Source organism: Gordionus sp. m RMFG-2023, chromosome 1 (genome assembly GCF_954871325.1).
Source record: "Gordionus sp. m RMFG-2023 chromosome 1, tfGorSpeb1-WG-v2, whole genome shotgun sequence".
NCBI classification, from domain to species: Eukaryota; Metazoa; Nematomorpha; class Gordioida; order Chordodea; family Parachordodidae; genus Gordionus; species Gordionus sp. m RMFG-2023.
In genome coordinates this window covers 59,415,162-59,431,189 of record NC_088775.1, presented here as the reverse complement: position 1 = coordinate 59,431,189, position 16,028 = coordinate 59,415,162, and the positions used below count along the sequence as shown (strand labels likewise).

The window sequence follows — 16,028 nt, the reverse complement described above, 5'->3', positions numbered from 1 at the left end:
ATCATTTTTGGTTCACTTTTTATATATAAAAATGCTTATTTCCAAAAATGTATAAATTATGATGAATAGTTTTATAAAAAAATAACTTTTACATTCTTTCTTTCAAATTATTGTTTAAGATATACGCATACATTTTTGGGGGTCAGGGAGAGGGGGGAGGATTAAGGGGGTATTTTTATTAGGTTAAAATGATATTCACAAAGAGTGATAAATTTCTGAAAAGCGGGATCCCCCCCCCCCCCCTCTTGACTACGCCTATGTTATTGGCCCATAATATAAGGGACATTTAAAAAATATATTAAACCGCTGCTTTATAAAAAAATATTATGTTATATCTTTTGTTGCAATTTATAATCGTTTTTAAATCGAAATAAAATAATACAAAAAAAATGATTTCGATATTTTGCTGCGATCAAATAATTTTTTATGAAAATCTTATTGATTTTTCTTTCAAGTTTTTAACTACAATTTAAGTTATTATGTCTAACCATGACATAAAATCTAAAAATTATATGCAAATACCAGCAGACTTTTCTTCGTCATTTAATAAAAGTTATTTTAATAATATTGAAGCTAATGATATAGAAAATTACGTGATGCCTTCATATTTACAAAACATATCACAAATGACTGTAGCAGATGTCTATGAATCAGCAGCCGATATTGGAAAAGAATTTGAAAGATTAATAGATGTTTTTGGGACAAACGAATTTGTTAATTTTATGCCTAAAGTAGTTAAAGTATTGGAAGAATTAGAAGCATTAGCTGAAAGAAATGAACAAGATAATTTAGAGATATCAAACCTTACATATGCAGTAGAAAAACTTGAAACTGAAAAGACTGAGAGAAAATGGGAAAAATTGAAATATGAAAAAGTAAAATATTTTATGCACATAATTAAACCACAAACCTTTTATTAGGTATAGGTAGTGTTGTTAAACGTCTCATATTGAGCTGATTTTTAAAAACAGCTATTTCAATATTTTAGTCAGAAAAATATTGACTAAGCCTCAAAATTTCGATAATATATGCCTAGACATTTGTCCCGTCTATGAACAAAATCTTCAGGTTTGTGTTATATTTTTCTGGATGAAATATTGAGTTAGCCATTTTTAAAAATCGGCTCAAAACAAGCCATTTAACAACACTAGGTATAGTTATAAAATTATTTTATAATAATTATAATTAATTGAATAATTTTTATAATATTTTACAAGTTTGTTAAATATTTTACAAGTTTGTTAAATATTTTCTAACAATTAATAAAATGGTTTGAAATAGAAATAGGAAATATGAGATGAATGTTCAATGCTACACAAGAAATAAAAAAAAATTTGTAGGCCTAGCCTGAGATTTTTGAATTTTTTTTAGGCCCAGTTCAAGTTTATTTAAAAAATTTTTTTATGACCTAACCTGTGTACCTCCAGCTTAATGTCAAGACTGTGGATCTCTGATAAAAATAATTATAATCAATCAACAAATTGGCATATTAGCAATACATGATTGTAAGTGCATCAACCTTTTCACTATGTGAAATATCAGAGCTGCACTTAGACTCTTAAATCCCAATTAATTGGGATTAGAAATTAGGTCTAACCTAATAGAGAAACTTATTCACAAGTTTTTAATCTGGCTACAGTTACTTTTGCACACAAGAGGCAACACTACTTTCTTAAGTGCCCATGGGAAGCCTATTTAAATAAAGTGATTATTCTGGAAAGATCTTGATAAGGTTAAAATTAACTTCTATTATTATTGTAAATGTGGAAAGAAACTTGAAACAAAAGATTGAATTAAATAATTATAATAATAAGAATAAAAACAATGAATAAACAATTAATTTTATCACATTTCAAGTGCATGGATGCCATTTTTAGAAATCAAATTCTAAAATCTTTCTAATTTTTTCAAACATTGTCTATTTTAAGAGCATGACTAAAATGCCCCTGAAAACTGCGCGCCCATGAAAACTGCGCGCCCATGAAAACTGCACTTCCCTATCAAAGAAGCTTAATTTAAATTATATTAATACAGAATCGTATTTAGCTTCATAAAATGAGTTAGAAAATGTTTTTTTTGATTTAAAAAAAATGGCAACATAGTAAATTTTTTAAAAAAATTTAGTCAAAAAAGAAGAAATTAAGTGTATTTTAAAAATCTCAATAAGTTAGAAATAATTTATAAACTTAGTATTAACATTTTTTGATTCCTTTTAATAAGTTATATATGATTCTGCATTCATTTTTTAAAATAATTTTTTACTATGTTGCCATTTTTTTTTAAATAAAAAAAAATATTTTCTAACTCATCTTATGAAGCTAAATACGATTCTGTATTAATATAATTTAAATTAAGCTTTTTTGATAGGGGGCACGTAGTTTTTTGGAGTGCGTATTTTAGTCATGCCTCTATTTTAATAATGAATTTTAAAGCATTCATAATAGCAATAATTAACTTACAAATATTGCCTCCATTTTCTTGCTCTCCTGAAGAATTAAAGATAAATTTTATGAGCTGATGTTATTGAATGTTCGTCAACTAATATATTTCCAAGAAATTATTGAATTTATAAAATATTGATTATCAGATTAGTTTTAAAATAATAAACATTATTAATAGTAAAATAATTCCATTTTTGGATTAGGCAAATATTTAATATCATGTAAGAATGAATTCCTTACTTATTTATTTACTTAGAAAAGCTTTACCACTATTGGTATATATTTAATTATAATACAGTTTGTTTTAACTAAATCCAAAATTATTTTTTTCATATAATTTACAACCAGCTCAAAATTTCCTTAAGATCTTTTTCTAGAATTACTAGAAATTTTAGTCCTTAAATTCATGACCAATTCTCATGAAATTTTTTTTTGTGAATTCCTATGACTATTAGTCAATTATATAATCACATATCTTGTATTAATGGTTTTGCTCCAATTTTGAAATTATGATGAAAAGCAATTTATTCATAATAATGGTTATTATATTTAATTAAGGAAATATTTAATTTTAACTAATAAATTTTTATTTTGCTGCATAAACTAATAAATAATATTTTGATTAAGTTAGTGTTTTTATAAAATTTAAAATGAATAAAAACTTTCAGATAGTAAATCCTAACAATTATAAAAAATACCTTATCAAACTGTTTTTCAATTATCAAAAATATATACCAATTAAAATTGGGAAATTTTCCTGTAAAATTGTTATAAATAAATAGTTAGAAAATTTATTCATGAATATTACATATTTTATCTATTTACAATGTCATAATTTAAAAATGAATTGTATAATCGATATTTTAAATAAAAATTAATAATTTATTTTATTAGGAATATATGAATAATTTATTCATTTAATAACAGTTCATAAACTTATCTTTATTGTTTTACCTTTTTTTTGCAATTTCTTAGGAGAGGCAGAAAATAGAGAGATTATAAGAAAATTGTAGGAGGAAGTTATGGGAAAGAAGAGGTGATTTCTAAAAAAAAATATTTTTTTTCCTAAAAATAGAATATCTAAACCTGAGAAAGAAAACTAAAATTTATAATGAGTAAATAACTTTAATTTGCTTACCAAATTTTATCAAAATAGGAGGGTGTTGGCTGAAACGTTATTGGGATATTACATTATCTTAATATATTATTGATAAAATCCTGGCTGGCAGTGGCTGTCAGCATATAGCCAGCTAAAAAACTGCAAAATTTATTAAATTTATGGCTAGGCACTAAAAATCAATACCCCGATTTTTTTTTAAAATAGTGATTTAAATCAATATTTGTAATAAAATCCTATTTACTAAATTTGATCAAAATGCGTAATATAAAGAAAGACAAAATATTATTTTAGAATTAAATCATTTTTATAAAAAGAATACGATGTTAAAATTTAGATTGATTTTTTATGCCTAACTTTAACATATTTAAATTTAATTGTTTAAAAGAAAACTAGTTTTCCTAAACTATCTAAATTTGGAATACACTTCATATGATGAAAATACTCTATTGAATCTGTTGATTTGTTACTATGAATTAAATGGTCCTGCTAACCATCATTCATTTATTTTCATCAGAAAACATAATTTTATAACCAGGTCAGCTGTAGCTTGGAATTTTACCATGATTGATAGATAAGAAATTGGTTGAAGATATTAAATTAGGCAAGTTTTCCATTGCCACTTTGGTTTCATTGTTTGTTAAATTTGATAGAAGTTTGAATAAGAAATGTGTCGGTGAAACTATTATAAATAATAATGTTGATTTTCAGGATGGTGGGTTATAAAAGCAACCATATAATAATTAAATAGTAAACTAATCTAATTTAGATATAATTACTCTTTTTTTAAAATTTTGTCAAATAACCAAATATTTTATAAATGATTATATTGCTTATTTGATTTTTGTAATATTTTGTTATTTATCTTTAGAAAAAAGGTTAATTAAACCATATTTATCATAATATAATTTAAAAAATAGCCTCTATCGAAAACGGAAGAGTTTAAAAAAATGTTATTTTTTGGGACATACTAAACAATTGCCACAAAACTAATATAATCAAGATTATTTTAAATTAAGGGTATTAAGGAATATTTAAATTTGGCTAATGCATCAGGACCCAATTAGGAAATAACATTAGCCAAAATTAAAAATAATAAAATCATATTATTTTATTAGTCAAAAAAACAATATTTTAAATTTGGTTTAACATTTTTGTTTGAGGATATTTATATTAGCATTCGTTAGGAAATGAATGATTTTCTTTACCACATACCCTGCATTGACAGCTAGCCCTAATTCGCTGCTAAGTATACAAATGTGGCGAAAAATACAAAAATATAGCATATTTTTTATACTTCGCCGCGAATTCGCTCTAATTGGGAATGTAGGGTTACTGATAACGAGTAATTAAAATTTTTTTAAACAGTCTGCACATATCGAATTTTTGATTGACGGTCGACTTTTCATTTAGCTCATGACTTAATAATATATATTTTTTCAATAACCTGACCAGATCTCCTGAAGTATTAACTTTTTACTTACACAGAAATGTTATACCAAGGTAAAAAAATTACGATGTATGATATTTTTCAATCTAAATCTGTAATTTCTCTAATTGTTAAAGGAGAGCTCTGGGACCGGGAGAGGGTGGAGGTTAATTTTTTTTATAAATTCTGTCACTTCTTATGGGGGTTTTTTCTCCAGGGGTGGGGGGTATTTTGCTTCCTAGACACTTAGTAAAATATATAAGGTCACTGCTGATAGACTATTTTATTTTGTCACATATGATATAAGTATTTTGTTTTTATTATTTTAATATTAAAAAAATAGTTGAAATTCCCAAATATAATTAACTTGCAATCTATAAAATTTTAGTTCAGTTTTGTAAAATCTCACACTCCTAAAAATAAATTATAATGTGAGGTGTAAGTTCTTGTTCCCCCTCTATCTCCCCTCAAATTTGCCAATTTGTTTGAATATCATTTTAATATAATAACTTCTAAACACCATTTTTTTATAATTATTCAAAATAATGACTATGATTGAAATTTTTGAAAAAGAAAGTAAATAAAACAAATTAAAAATATAATCTGCCCAAAGTCTTCCAATGGAGGGAGGGGGACTAATACTATCCAATAAAATATAGGGGCGAAAAAATCACTCAAAGCTCCCCATCCCATTCCTTCCAAATCCTGGATATGCCTATGTTAATGTGAATTTTTTTTATTTTTAAGCACGAAGAACATGATATTTTGATAAAATTATTTAATTTTAATGATATAAATCAATTTACTTATTTTTTACGAAAAACTTTGCTTAGCTGCTGCTTTTAAGTATCTTTACTTACCATTTAAATCTTCATAAGTGGTTACGTCTCTTTTTAACGTCCGAAAACCAATATTTTTCTTATATATTTATCGATTTATTATAATAAAATGAAAATAAAGTTGAAACTTGTATAATCTGGACCACATAATTCTTACTAAATAACATTTTAAATGGGATATTTCTTATGACAACAAAATTTATTCAAATTAGGGAATAGTCCAAATTATCAATGCCACCCAGAGCCATAACTAAAATTTTTAGCATAGGGAGGGGGTTGCGGGAACATTTAAATATAAATACATATTTTGTTAATATTTATTCTATAATCTTTTTCTCATAAATTTAATTAGATTGATTTTTTTAAAAGGGATGCAGAAATAAGCAGCTTAGAATATGAATTAGATAATATTATACAATATAATTATAATAAAATTAAAATAATTTGTGATAAATGACTGAATTATGGGATATTAAGCAATATTGATACTTTTTAAAATTATAATTCACGTAAAGGACATAAAACACAAAATTGGGGTTTTTTTAAAGGGGCCTGGTCCCAAATTTCTTCATATCATAATTACCACTCTTAAATATTATGTGAAAATGTTTAACATAAAAAATACTATTCGCTCATTTTTATTATGAAAAAGGCAAAATATTATATCCTCAAAAGTCACAAAAGCATTCCCTTGGCTATTATGCTTAGTTTCCGATAACTATCTTTATTATTGTAGGTCGCTAATTAACCGTAATCACAAAACAATTCTATGAAAAAGATAATATGCTAGTTCTCAAATTTTGCACTATTCTAAGGATAAATGGAATAAATATTTTATTTTCATGCAAACATAGTTATATTATACATTTTGTGCTTGGAATTAATTTTGAAAATAATAAGTTCTGTTATAAATGGATGTATTTTATGAAACAAAAAATTCTTTAATAAATTATTCGTTTTATCATCAATAATTGATCGTGTTCATGTATTTTTTCTCTACAGCTTTTGTATTAAGATTTAAATTCTTAGAATTATTACAATATACAGGGTTTCCCATCCAACAAAGGAAAAGTCTCAATCAAAAAAGGAAAAGGTCCTATCTATTTATAACTTTTTTATATACTTACTTTATGTACTCGTATTTTGATAAAATAATTTATTTTAACAGTTGCTTTAATTTAGAAAGAGCTAAGTGATTTTTTTTATTACATTTAAAAAGATTGTAATGATCATTTTATTGATTCGTGAATTTTTTATGTTTTACTTTATTTTAAAAGAATAAAAAAAAAGTGAATAAGAATATCATAATTTTTGAAAATAAAATTTGATAATATATAAATTAGTGATCTGCATCGGGCCTAATTTTTCAAGCCCGGCCCTGCCCGAAATTTTTTTTAGAAATGTTTTGCCGGCCCGAACCCGAAATTTTTTTAAAAAGTTTTGCCGGCCCGGCCCGAACCTGAAATTTTTTAAAAAAATTTAACGACCCAGCCCGTCCCGAATTTATTTAAATATAGAAATTAATCTTTATAATTACTCAAAATAAAAGACATATGTTATATGTCGTTTAGTTTCAATAAATAAAATAAAATATTTTTATTTTACATAAAAAATTCAATATAAAATTGATAAATTTAGATATATTTAAAAAATATCCAAGGTCCGACCCCATCCGGCCCGAATTTTTTTTTAAAATATTAGGCCGGCCCGAACCCGATTATTTAAATAGAATTAGGCCCGAAGCCAGTTTGGGCCGGGTACGGGCCGGGCCTAACTTTGCAGATCTCTAATTTAAATATTTTAATAAGTATAATTTCAATTATAATATATATGGGAATTCATATCCTATCTCGTTTCTTTGATGAATTTTACAAGCGTTTTTCAATATTGAAAAATGGAAAACCGATTAAAAAAAGAAAAGGTTCAATTAAAAAGGGAAAAGTACAGTGGCGTAGTCAGGATTTATCCATAGGGGGGGGTTTATAAACGTTTGGGGGCGAAATTTCCCAATATTTTGTGCTTTATTATTAATTCAATCCATTCGGTGTAGAAAGAAAATAAATTTGCACCCCCCCCCCCCCCTCAACCTCTCATTTTAAAAGAATTATTTTAATTAAATTTTTGCATATTACAAAATTTTTCAGAGAATTTCTTTATAGATTTTATTTACTATTTATACAAAATAAATTTCAAAATGTATAAATTTTATACAGATTATATTAAAAAATTATTCTAAATAACTATATTAAAAAAAAATAAAATTACAATAAAATATGAGTAATTCTTGTGCGGTATTTAAAAAAATATAATTTAACAATTATAATATAATTAATACAAATGAGTATATTAATAAAACATAAATAATTCTTATTAGAGATCCGCAAAAGTAAGAAAATCGGGTTCGGGCTGGGTCGGGCCTAATATTTTTTAAAAAAATTCATGCCGGGTATGTTAAATTTTTTATGTAAAATAAAAATATTTGATTTTATTTATAAAATCTAGACGCCATATAATATATATATTTTATTTTGAGTAATTATAAAAATGAATTTCTATATTTAAATATATTCGGGCCATTTTTAAAAAAATTTCGGGTTCGGGCCGGCAAATCTTTTTTAAAATAATTTCGGGCAAGGCCGGGCTTGAAAAAGGCCCTATGCAGATCACTAATTCTTAGTGTAAATGCAATATTTTTATTAAAAATAATAATATATAAATATTATGACTAAGAATTCATTATAATTACGTTTTGAATATAAAAATTTTATGACTAAGATCATATTATAATAATATAGCAATTTTATAATTTGAATTTATAATCTACTTTTCTCGAGATTTGAATAATTAATCTACAATCAAATTTTTATCTAGAATAATCTCCTGTAAATATTTAATATTGCGAATCCATTTAAACGGCTCACCAGTATTTTTTAAATAGGTTTTTAACCTTTTCAAAGTTGAAAAAGACCTTTCATTAGTGCATGTGCTAATCGGTAAGGTAGCTAAAATTAAAAGCAATGTTTTGATATTAGGCAGGGAATCTAAAGTGCAATTATACATGAAAAGGGCCTGCAAATCATATTTTGGTCTCAATGATGAGTACTCTATTCTATCAAAATTTTTATACCAAAATTCAACATCATAAAGTTAATTATCATACGATCCTGATAATTCTTCAGAATAAAACTCTGAGATTTTCTTAATATCCTCTCGCGTTTCAAGTGTATTCAGACTCAACCGGCAAAAGAAAATAAAAGCTGTTTAAAATAAAATTGTGACTAATAAATCTTTCCTTTAATTGAAATATCCCTTTATTTAATTATGTATTTATTTTAATGATAATATACAATAAAATAAATTTCAAAATATAGAAATTTTATACAGCTTATTATATTAAAAATTTATTGTAAATAACTATAAATTAAAAAAATATATAATTACAATTAAAATACAAGTAATTCTTGTAAATTATTTAAAAAAAATATAATTTAACAATTTATAATTAATACAAATGAGTATAATTTTAAAATATAAATGATTATTATTGCAAATGCAATACTTTTATTAAAAATAGTATAATACTAATAATTTTTTGTCTTTAAAGTATTACCAAAAAGGTTGAATGAAGTATTTAAAAGTATGAAATACGCACTAATTATTGACATAAGTATCAGAGTCAATGCTTTCAGATCTTTGGATAACTTTGCGTTTAAGGCGTGATATCAAGTTTGTATTTGTTTCATAAGGCCATTTCCAGGTAGAACGTTTTTTAAAAGCGGTTTTTGGGTAATGTTACCAGCAATCAATTTTTTATTTCCAAAAAAAATGTTAACTTCTCGAATAAATTTTTTTAACATAATATAATATTTAAAAAAAAACAATTTAGATCCCCATTTTTTAAATAGTAAATAGAAAATAAACTGGTTTGATTTTAATAACGATTAAATGACATTTTGAAATATGGCTCCGGATTATTTATTTTTAAAAATATTATATTATATAAAAATTTTTTATAGAATTTAACATTTTTTTGGGGAAATAAAGAAAATTTGCTGCTACCAGTACCCAAAAACCGCATTGAAAAAACGTTCTGTCTGGAAATGGCCTAATTCAGTTACATTTTTTGTGACTGGCGAAATTGATTATAGAATTAACAAGTAAAGTACTAAATATTAATTTAAACCAGTTAGTTATAACTTCTATATTTTCCGTTCTGGAATGATATTAATTTTGAAAATTCTTTATTTTTTACATATAATTCTCCACCTCCCTTCCATCATCCAACAAACAGAGTAAAACAATAAAATGTTCCCTACTTAATGATTTGGTATAGGTTTCAGATTTTTCCAAAAACTTGGCTGATTTTACGCTTAAAACGTGACGTCGTAGTTTTCAATTTGTTTATTACTCACCTTCGTTTTGTGGTTCTCATATTTGATTGAGAAATTAAAAATACTAGTCCAGCACTAAATATTAGCGCACATCAGATATATAGTTTTTTATTTATTTTCCGCTCGAGCATAATGCCAATTTTATATTATTCTAATATCTAATAAACAAATCAAATTTATTAATTTTTTGAGGACTAAACATTGATAAAACTGTCTGAATAATGCTTTCAGTGGCTTTTCAATAGTAAGGGTGGCCAAAATTTTGTTACTAAAAATTTTTTCAGTTATACTGGTTAGGGTCAGACAATGCTAAAAACATTGATATATTTTAGAAATAGTACTTCCAATTGTTCAGCCAACTTTATGGAGATGACATATGGAAAGGGCCTGCAAAGCATTTTATGGTCTCAAAGAGTACTTTATTCTGTCAAGATTTTTTTATACCAAAATTCGACATCACAAAGTAACTTATCATATACGAGAAGTAAAGGACGCTAATATGTTTGGGTTTGAAATTTTTAAACCAAGAGTAGTTTCTAGACAGTCCAATTGCTTAAATATTGATGCATCTACGATTGAGGATTTTTATTAAATATTTTTATTCCCCTTAATTGTTACATTTTTATTTCAATTAAAGGAAAGATATATTAGTCATAATTTTATTTTAAAAAGCTATTATTTTCTTTTGCCGGTTTAGTCTGAAATGTTGATTACACTTGAAACACGAGAGGATATTAAGAATCTCAGAGTTTTATCCTGATGATTTATCAGGATCGTTTTCATCCACATTATCTCTGATATTTTTTAATACAACAATATCCTTTGCTCTATTCATAACCTCCCTTAAATCCAAATCAATTTTTTGTTCATGCATTAAATTGATATTAAAATTGTGGCTTCGTAATATCCTGCAAAAGATTTTCAGCATCTGCGGAATCTTTTTATTTGCTTGATATGTAGGATTCTAGCTTTGCAAAAATAAATTCATATAATTAGATGAAAAGTTTCAAAATATACCTTGATTATGATGTGAAAAAAATTTTCGTATATCCACATTTTTCTTTTATTTAAAGATTATAAAAAATAAATTTTATAAACTATCTAATTAGTTTAACAACATAAATTTTATTTAGAAAATATTTACAACATATCTTTATTGTTATTTAATTTTATAGTTCATATAATTTCTAATATATATTTTTAAACCATGTGATCATTTAAAATTGTTTTTAAATATATTTCATTTTGATATCTTATATATTATTCTATTTTCCAAATTGAAACCGTTTTTTAAATAAAATTATTCTCAATAAAACAAAAATTAAAAAATTTTTTTTGGAGGTGGGTTCAACTCCAATCGATCCACCCCCCCCCCCTTGTCTACGCCACTGGAAAAGTACCAAAGACTTAGAAAGCTCAAAAAATGAAAAGTATCAATCAAAAAAGGAAAAAGTCCGATCTCAAAAGGAAATGTCAATCAAAAAAGGAAAATTTCCAAAAGAAAAGGAAAAGCTTCAATCAAAAAACATCATTTTTTTTAAATATTAAAAAAAATTAGATTTTATTTGTTGTAAGTTTATTAATTTTGAAATTAGAGTTGTTAAACGGCTCGATTTAAAAAAATGGCTAATCCAATATATTGGCCAAAAAAATTATGCAAAGCTTAAAAATTTCATTAATAGATGTCCAAACCTTTCTGCTATCTATGAAAAAAATATCCAAGCTTGCATATTATTTTTGGCTAAAATATCGGGTTAGCCCTTTTAAATCGAGCCGTTCAACACTACCTGAAATATCAATTTCTGGTTATTTTTAATTTTGTTTATTAATTTATATCTTACTTTATGCATACTATTTTTATCATCTTTTCTCAATCTTAAATTTTTTCAGAGACCTGCAGACGTACCATTTGCCCAGTCCAGCCCGGATTTTTTTTCAAAAATTTTTTACGGCCCGGCTCGAGTTTAAAAATTTTAAGCCCGGCCTGGATATTTAAAAATTTTTTTGGGCCTGGCCCGGATTTTTAAAAAAATATTTTTTTAGGACCTGCTCGGAATTTTGTAAAATTATATTCGACCTGGTATATACAAAAAATTTACCTATTCGGTATTTTATCCTATTTTTCGGCGAGTATTATCATTTAATAAGCAAGCATATTAGCTAATGTTGTTAAACGGCTCGTTTTGAGCCGATTTTTAAAAACGGCTAACTCGAAAAATATTGACTAAGCCTCTAAATTTCAATACTATATGTCTAGACCTTTGCTCCTTTTATGAACAAAATTTTCAGGCTTGCCTAATATTTTTTGGATAAAATACTATATTAGCCGTTTTTAAAAATCTGCTTAAAACGAACCGTTTAACACTACATATTACGTATTTTATTTTTTTTATTCTAAACAGATATTTAGCATATTACAAATTGATACTATAAAAAATTTGTGTAAATAATATTTTGAGAATATATTAAATTAATTATAAAAAAAATAAAACTGATATTTTAATTAAAAAATATAACATATTATATAATAATGTAGTTATTACCTATTATCCTTTGCGTATTTATTCCATGGCAGGAAAACTATAATTATATTATGTAATAGATACTATGAGTGTTAGCTAGTGTTAACTTTCACCCAACATTATATTAATCATAACTATATAAAATCATTATAAACATATCTAATTGACGAATATAATAATTCATGTTGTATAAATTTTTTAAAATAATTTTACTGCACGGCCTGGGTATTTTAAAAAAATTTTCAGGCCCGGCCCGGGTATTTAAAAAAATTTTTCAGGCCCGGCCCGAGTATATTTTAAAAATTTAAAATACGGCCGGGCCGGGCTTAGTACCGGGCCTGCAGGTCTGTGATTTTTCTTCTCATTTTTGATTATGCTTTTTTTTATCTTTTAAAATAATTTCTATTATTTTCGCTGTTATTTATATTCATTTCTTTATTTTTTTTTATTATCATTTTTAAGTTTAACCTTTTTTTTTACTTTCTTCATATTAACAATTTTGTTTTTTTATCATTTTTCTCTTTATATTTTTATTTTTTAAATTAAATTAAAATTTTTATAACTTTTTTTTGGCAAATTATTTTGTATAATATTCAGAGACCTGCCCAGACCAAAGATACAGGCCGTGCCCTAAAAATTTTTTTAAAAATAAATAGGGCCGAGTTGATTTTTTATAGTTAATACGGTTATTAAAAAAATTTTTTATAGTTCCTCCACGTCTCTGCTCTGACAAATATTATTAAAAAAAAGATTTTATTGTCAAAGAGAATTAAAAAAAATAATTTAAATTTAATAATAAAAATATTATGAGAAAAGATTAAACAAGAAATTGTTAATATGAAGAAAGGGAAAAATAATGGTTAAACTTAAGAATGACAGGGTAAAGAAATTATTTTTAAACAGATAAAATAAGTAATAATAAAAAAGAGAAGAAAAAAATTAAGAAAGGATGATAAAAATTAGGGCTGTGCTGATCCACAATTTTTCACCGATCCTATTTTTCTGATATTTATATTGATTTTTATTTACCATCTATCTTTGTATCAATGCCATTATACCTACAAAAATACGAATCGAATCGAATAATGGAATTATTCGTATTCGTTTAAATTAATTTATTATTCGTATTCGTATGAATAATAAAATGATTATTCGATTCGATTCGAAAATTTTATTTATCTTGAATTAAAAAAGATCTATTATAAAATTTATTTTGTAAAATTTAACTAAGGATAAAGACAAACAAATTTTATTAGTGAGACAAAATAGAAGCATACATATATAATATATTTATATACAATGTGGAAAAATCAATATAATATTCATATCTATAATGTAGAAGACAACAGCCAATTTTTCAAACATAAAGTTTTTCGGATTGTTTCCTCCTTTAACGACATTCTGTATTTTGTAACCATATGAGCTCCAACAGAAAAGAGTCGCTCACATGGGGTTGAAGATCCCTGTATCGACAATATGTCCCTCGCCATTTAGATAACACGGGAAAACGGTCTCCATGTAGTTTCCACCATTCTAGTGGGTTTTTATTTGACGTTATTCTCACTTCTTTCAAATATGTGTCAATTTCAGAAATTGGCATAACATTCTGTTTAAAAATGACATCCATATTTGATTGTATTAAAGGTTTACTTTTTGATACATCATATTCAATTTTATATTCATCAAACAGTTTCTCAAAATTATTAAATATAGTTGTAACGTTTATATTATAAATAAGATATAGGTAGGCACTCAAAAAATTCCAGTTTAAGTTTTGGATCTAATATTGCAGATATAATTGTTTGGAAATCTGTTAAATTATAATATGATACTATTTTTTGTTGCGCATTAATTGCGTTTATAAGCGTATTATCAAAGAGACTTAGGTGCTCAATTAATGATATATAAAAGGGGATGACCAGATTAAGTGTAGGATATGTTTCTCCTGATATGGCAACAGTAAAATCATAAAATGTTTTTAAGTTTAAATCTATTCTTTCTAAGGCGGTCCATTCATCCTATATTAAAAAATAAAAATTAGATTTAAATATAAATAAATATTTCACTAAGTTGTTTCTCTTGAATAATAGATATATCATAACTATTAATAACGACATGATCTATAGCTTTTCTCATTTGTATTGCTCGTTCTATCATAGAATATGAGCTGTTCCATCTGATAGGTGTATCTAATTTTAACTTCAAATATGTAATAGATGGAATTTGTGAATTACAAAATTCTTTCATCATAGTAGTTTTCTTATAAGAATTTCGAATGCTTTTTATAGTGCCTCTTAATTTTATTAATTGCTCATCAATTTGTTTTATTATTTCTTGAACAACAAGATTTAAAACATGTGCAAAACAGCGAATATTTGCAATTTTTGATCTTGGATTTTTAATTTTAAGGGTATTTATAAAGGTAGTGTTTGATGCGGCATTGTCGCATGTAATAGCCGTTGACTTTATATCTAAGCTATAATTGTTAATGATTCTATAAAATGTCTTATATATGTTTTCCCCAGAATGGGAATTTGTAAAAGGAACAATGTCTAATAATATAGATTTTAGTACCCATTCATCATCAATGTAATGGCAGGTTAATCCCAAGAATGGGACATTTGTTGGACTTGACCAAATATCTATTGTAAAATTTATTTGTGTATTAGATTTGTTTATTATCAATTTAATTTTTTGGAATTCATTATCAAAAGATTCATTAATGTATTGTTTTAATGTAGGAATTGAACATATTTTAATGCTAGGATTTAATACTTTAACAAAACCTTTAAATTCATTTGTTGCAAGAATTTTAAATGGGATATTAGATTTTATCAAAAGTTTTAATAAATGGTGTTTGATATCATTATTGTTGTGCATATGATTTTTATTTATATCATTATCAAAATATGATTCAATAAATTTATTATTATAAGTTTTTTGATGGAATCGTTTGTAATGATTAATCAAAGCTGAAGTAGTTTTTTTTTACACTTAATTTCTACCCGACAAATCTTACATCTTGCAGTTTCTGTTGATGCTTGGTAAATATAATGTTTCCAAATATCTGCATTTTTCTGTCCTCCCGAGCCTGACTGTATAGAATTTGAGGTGGATGATGAATATTGGCTTTGTTCTCCAATGCTTTCTGATTCAGAAATATCTATTATACCAATAGGTTGAATATCTATTTAATAAATTAAATATTATTATAATATTTATAGCATAGCCAGCCAACCCAATATGGCAATCAATAAGTTAGTCAGTAATATATGTATGTCAAAATCAT

At 25.2% G+C, this 16,028-nt stretch overlaps 1 protein-coding gene across 3 annotated transcripts in view; it reads left to right on the top strand.

Moving 5' to 3' along the window:
- The first annotated feature begins 464 nt into the window (after positions 1 to 464).
- The window catches only part of LOC135926668 (RILP-like protein 1), a 77,250-nt gene continuing 61,686 nt past the window's right edge, over positions 465 to 16,028 (top strand). For 2 of the 3 annotated variants that reach the window (XM_065462600.1, XM_065462606.1), the window contains exon 1: positions 465 to 875. In XM_065462600.1, the coding sequence (XP_065318672.1) occupies positions 480 to 875 (396 nt within the window). In that variant the 5' untranslated portion in view covers positions 465 to 479. Of the gene's footprint in view, positions 876 to 1,617; positions 1,733 to 16,028 lie in introns of those variants that run through there. The other variant, XM_065462612.1, reaches the window with a different exon arrangement.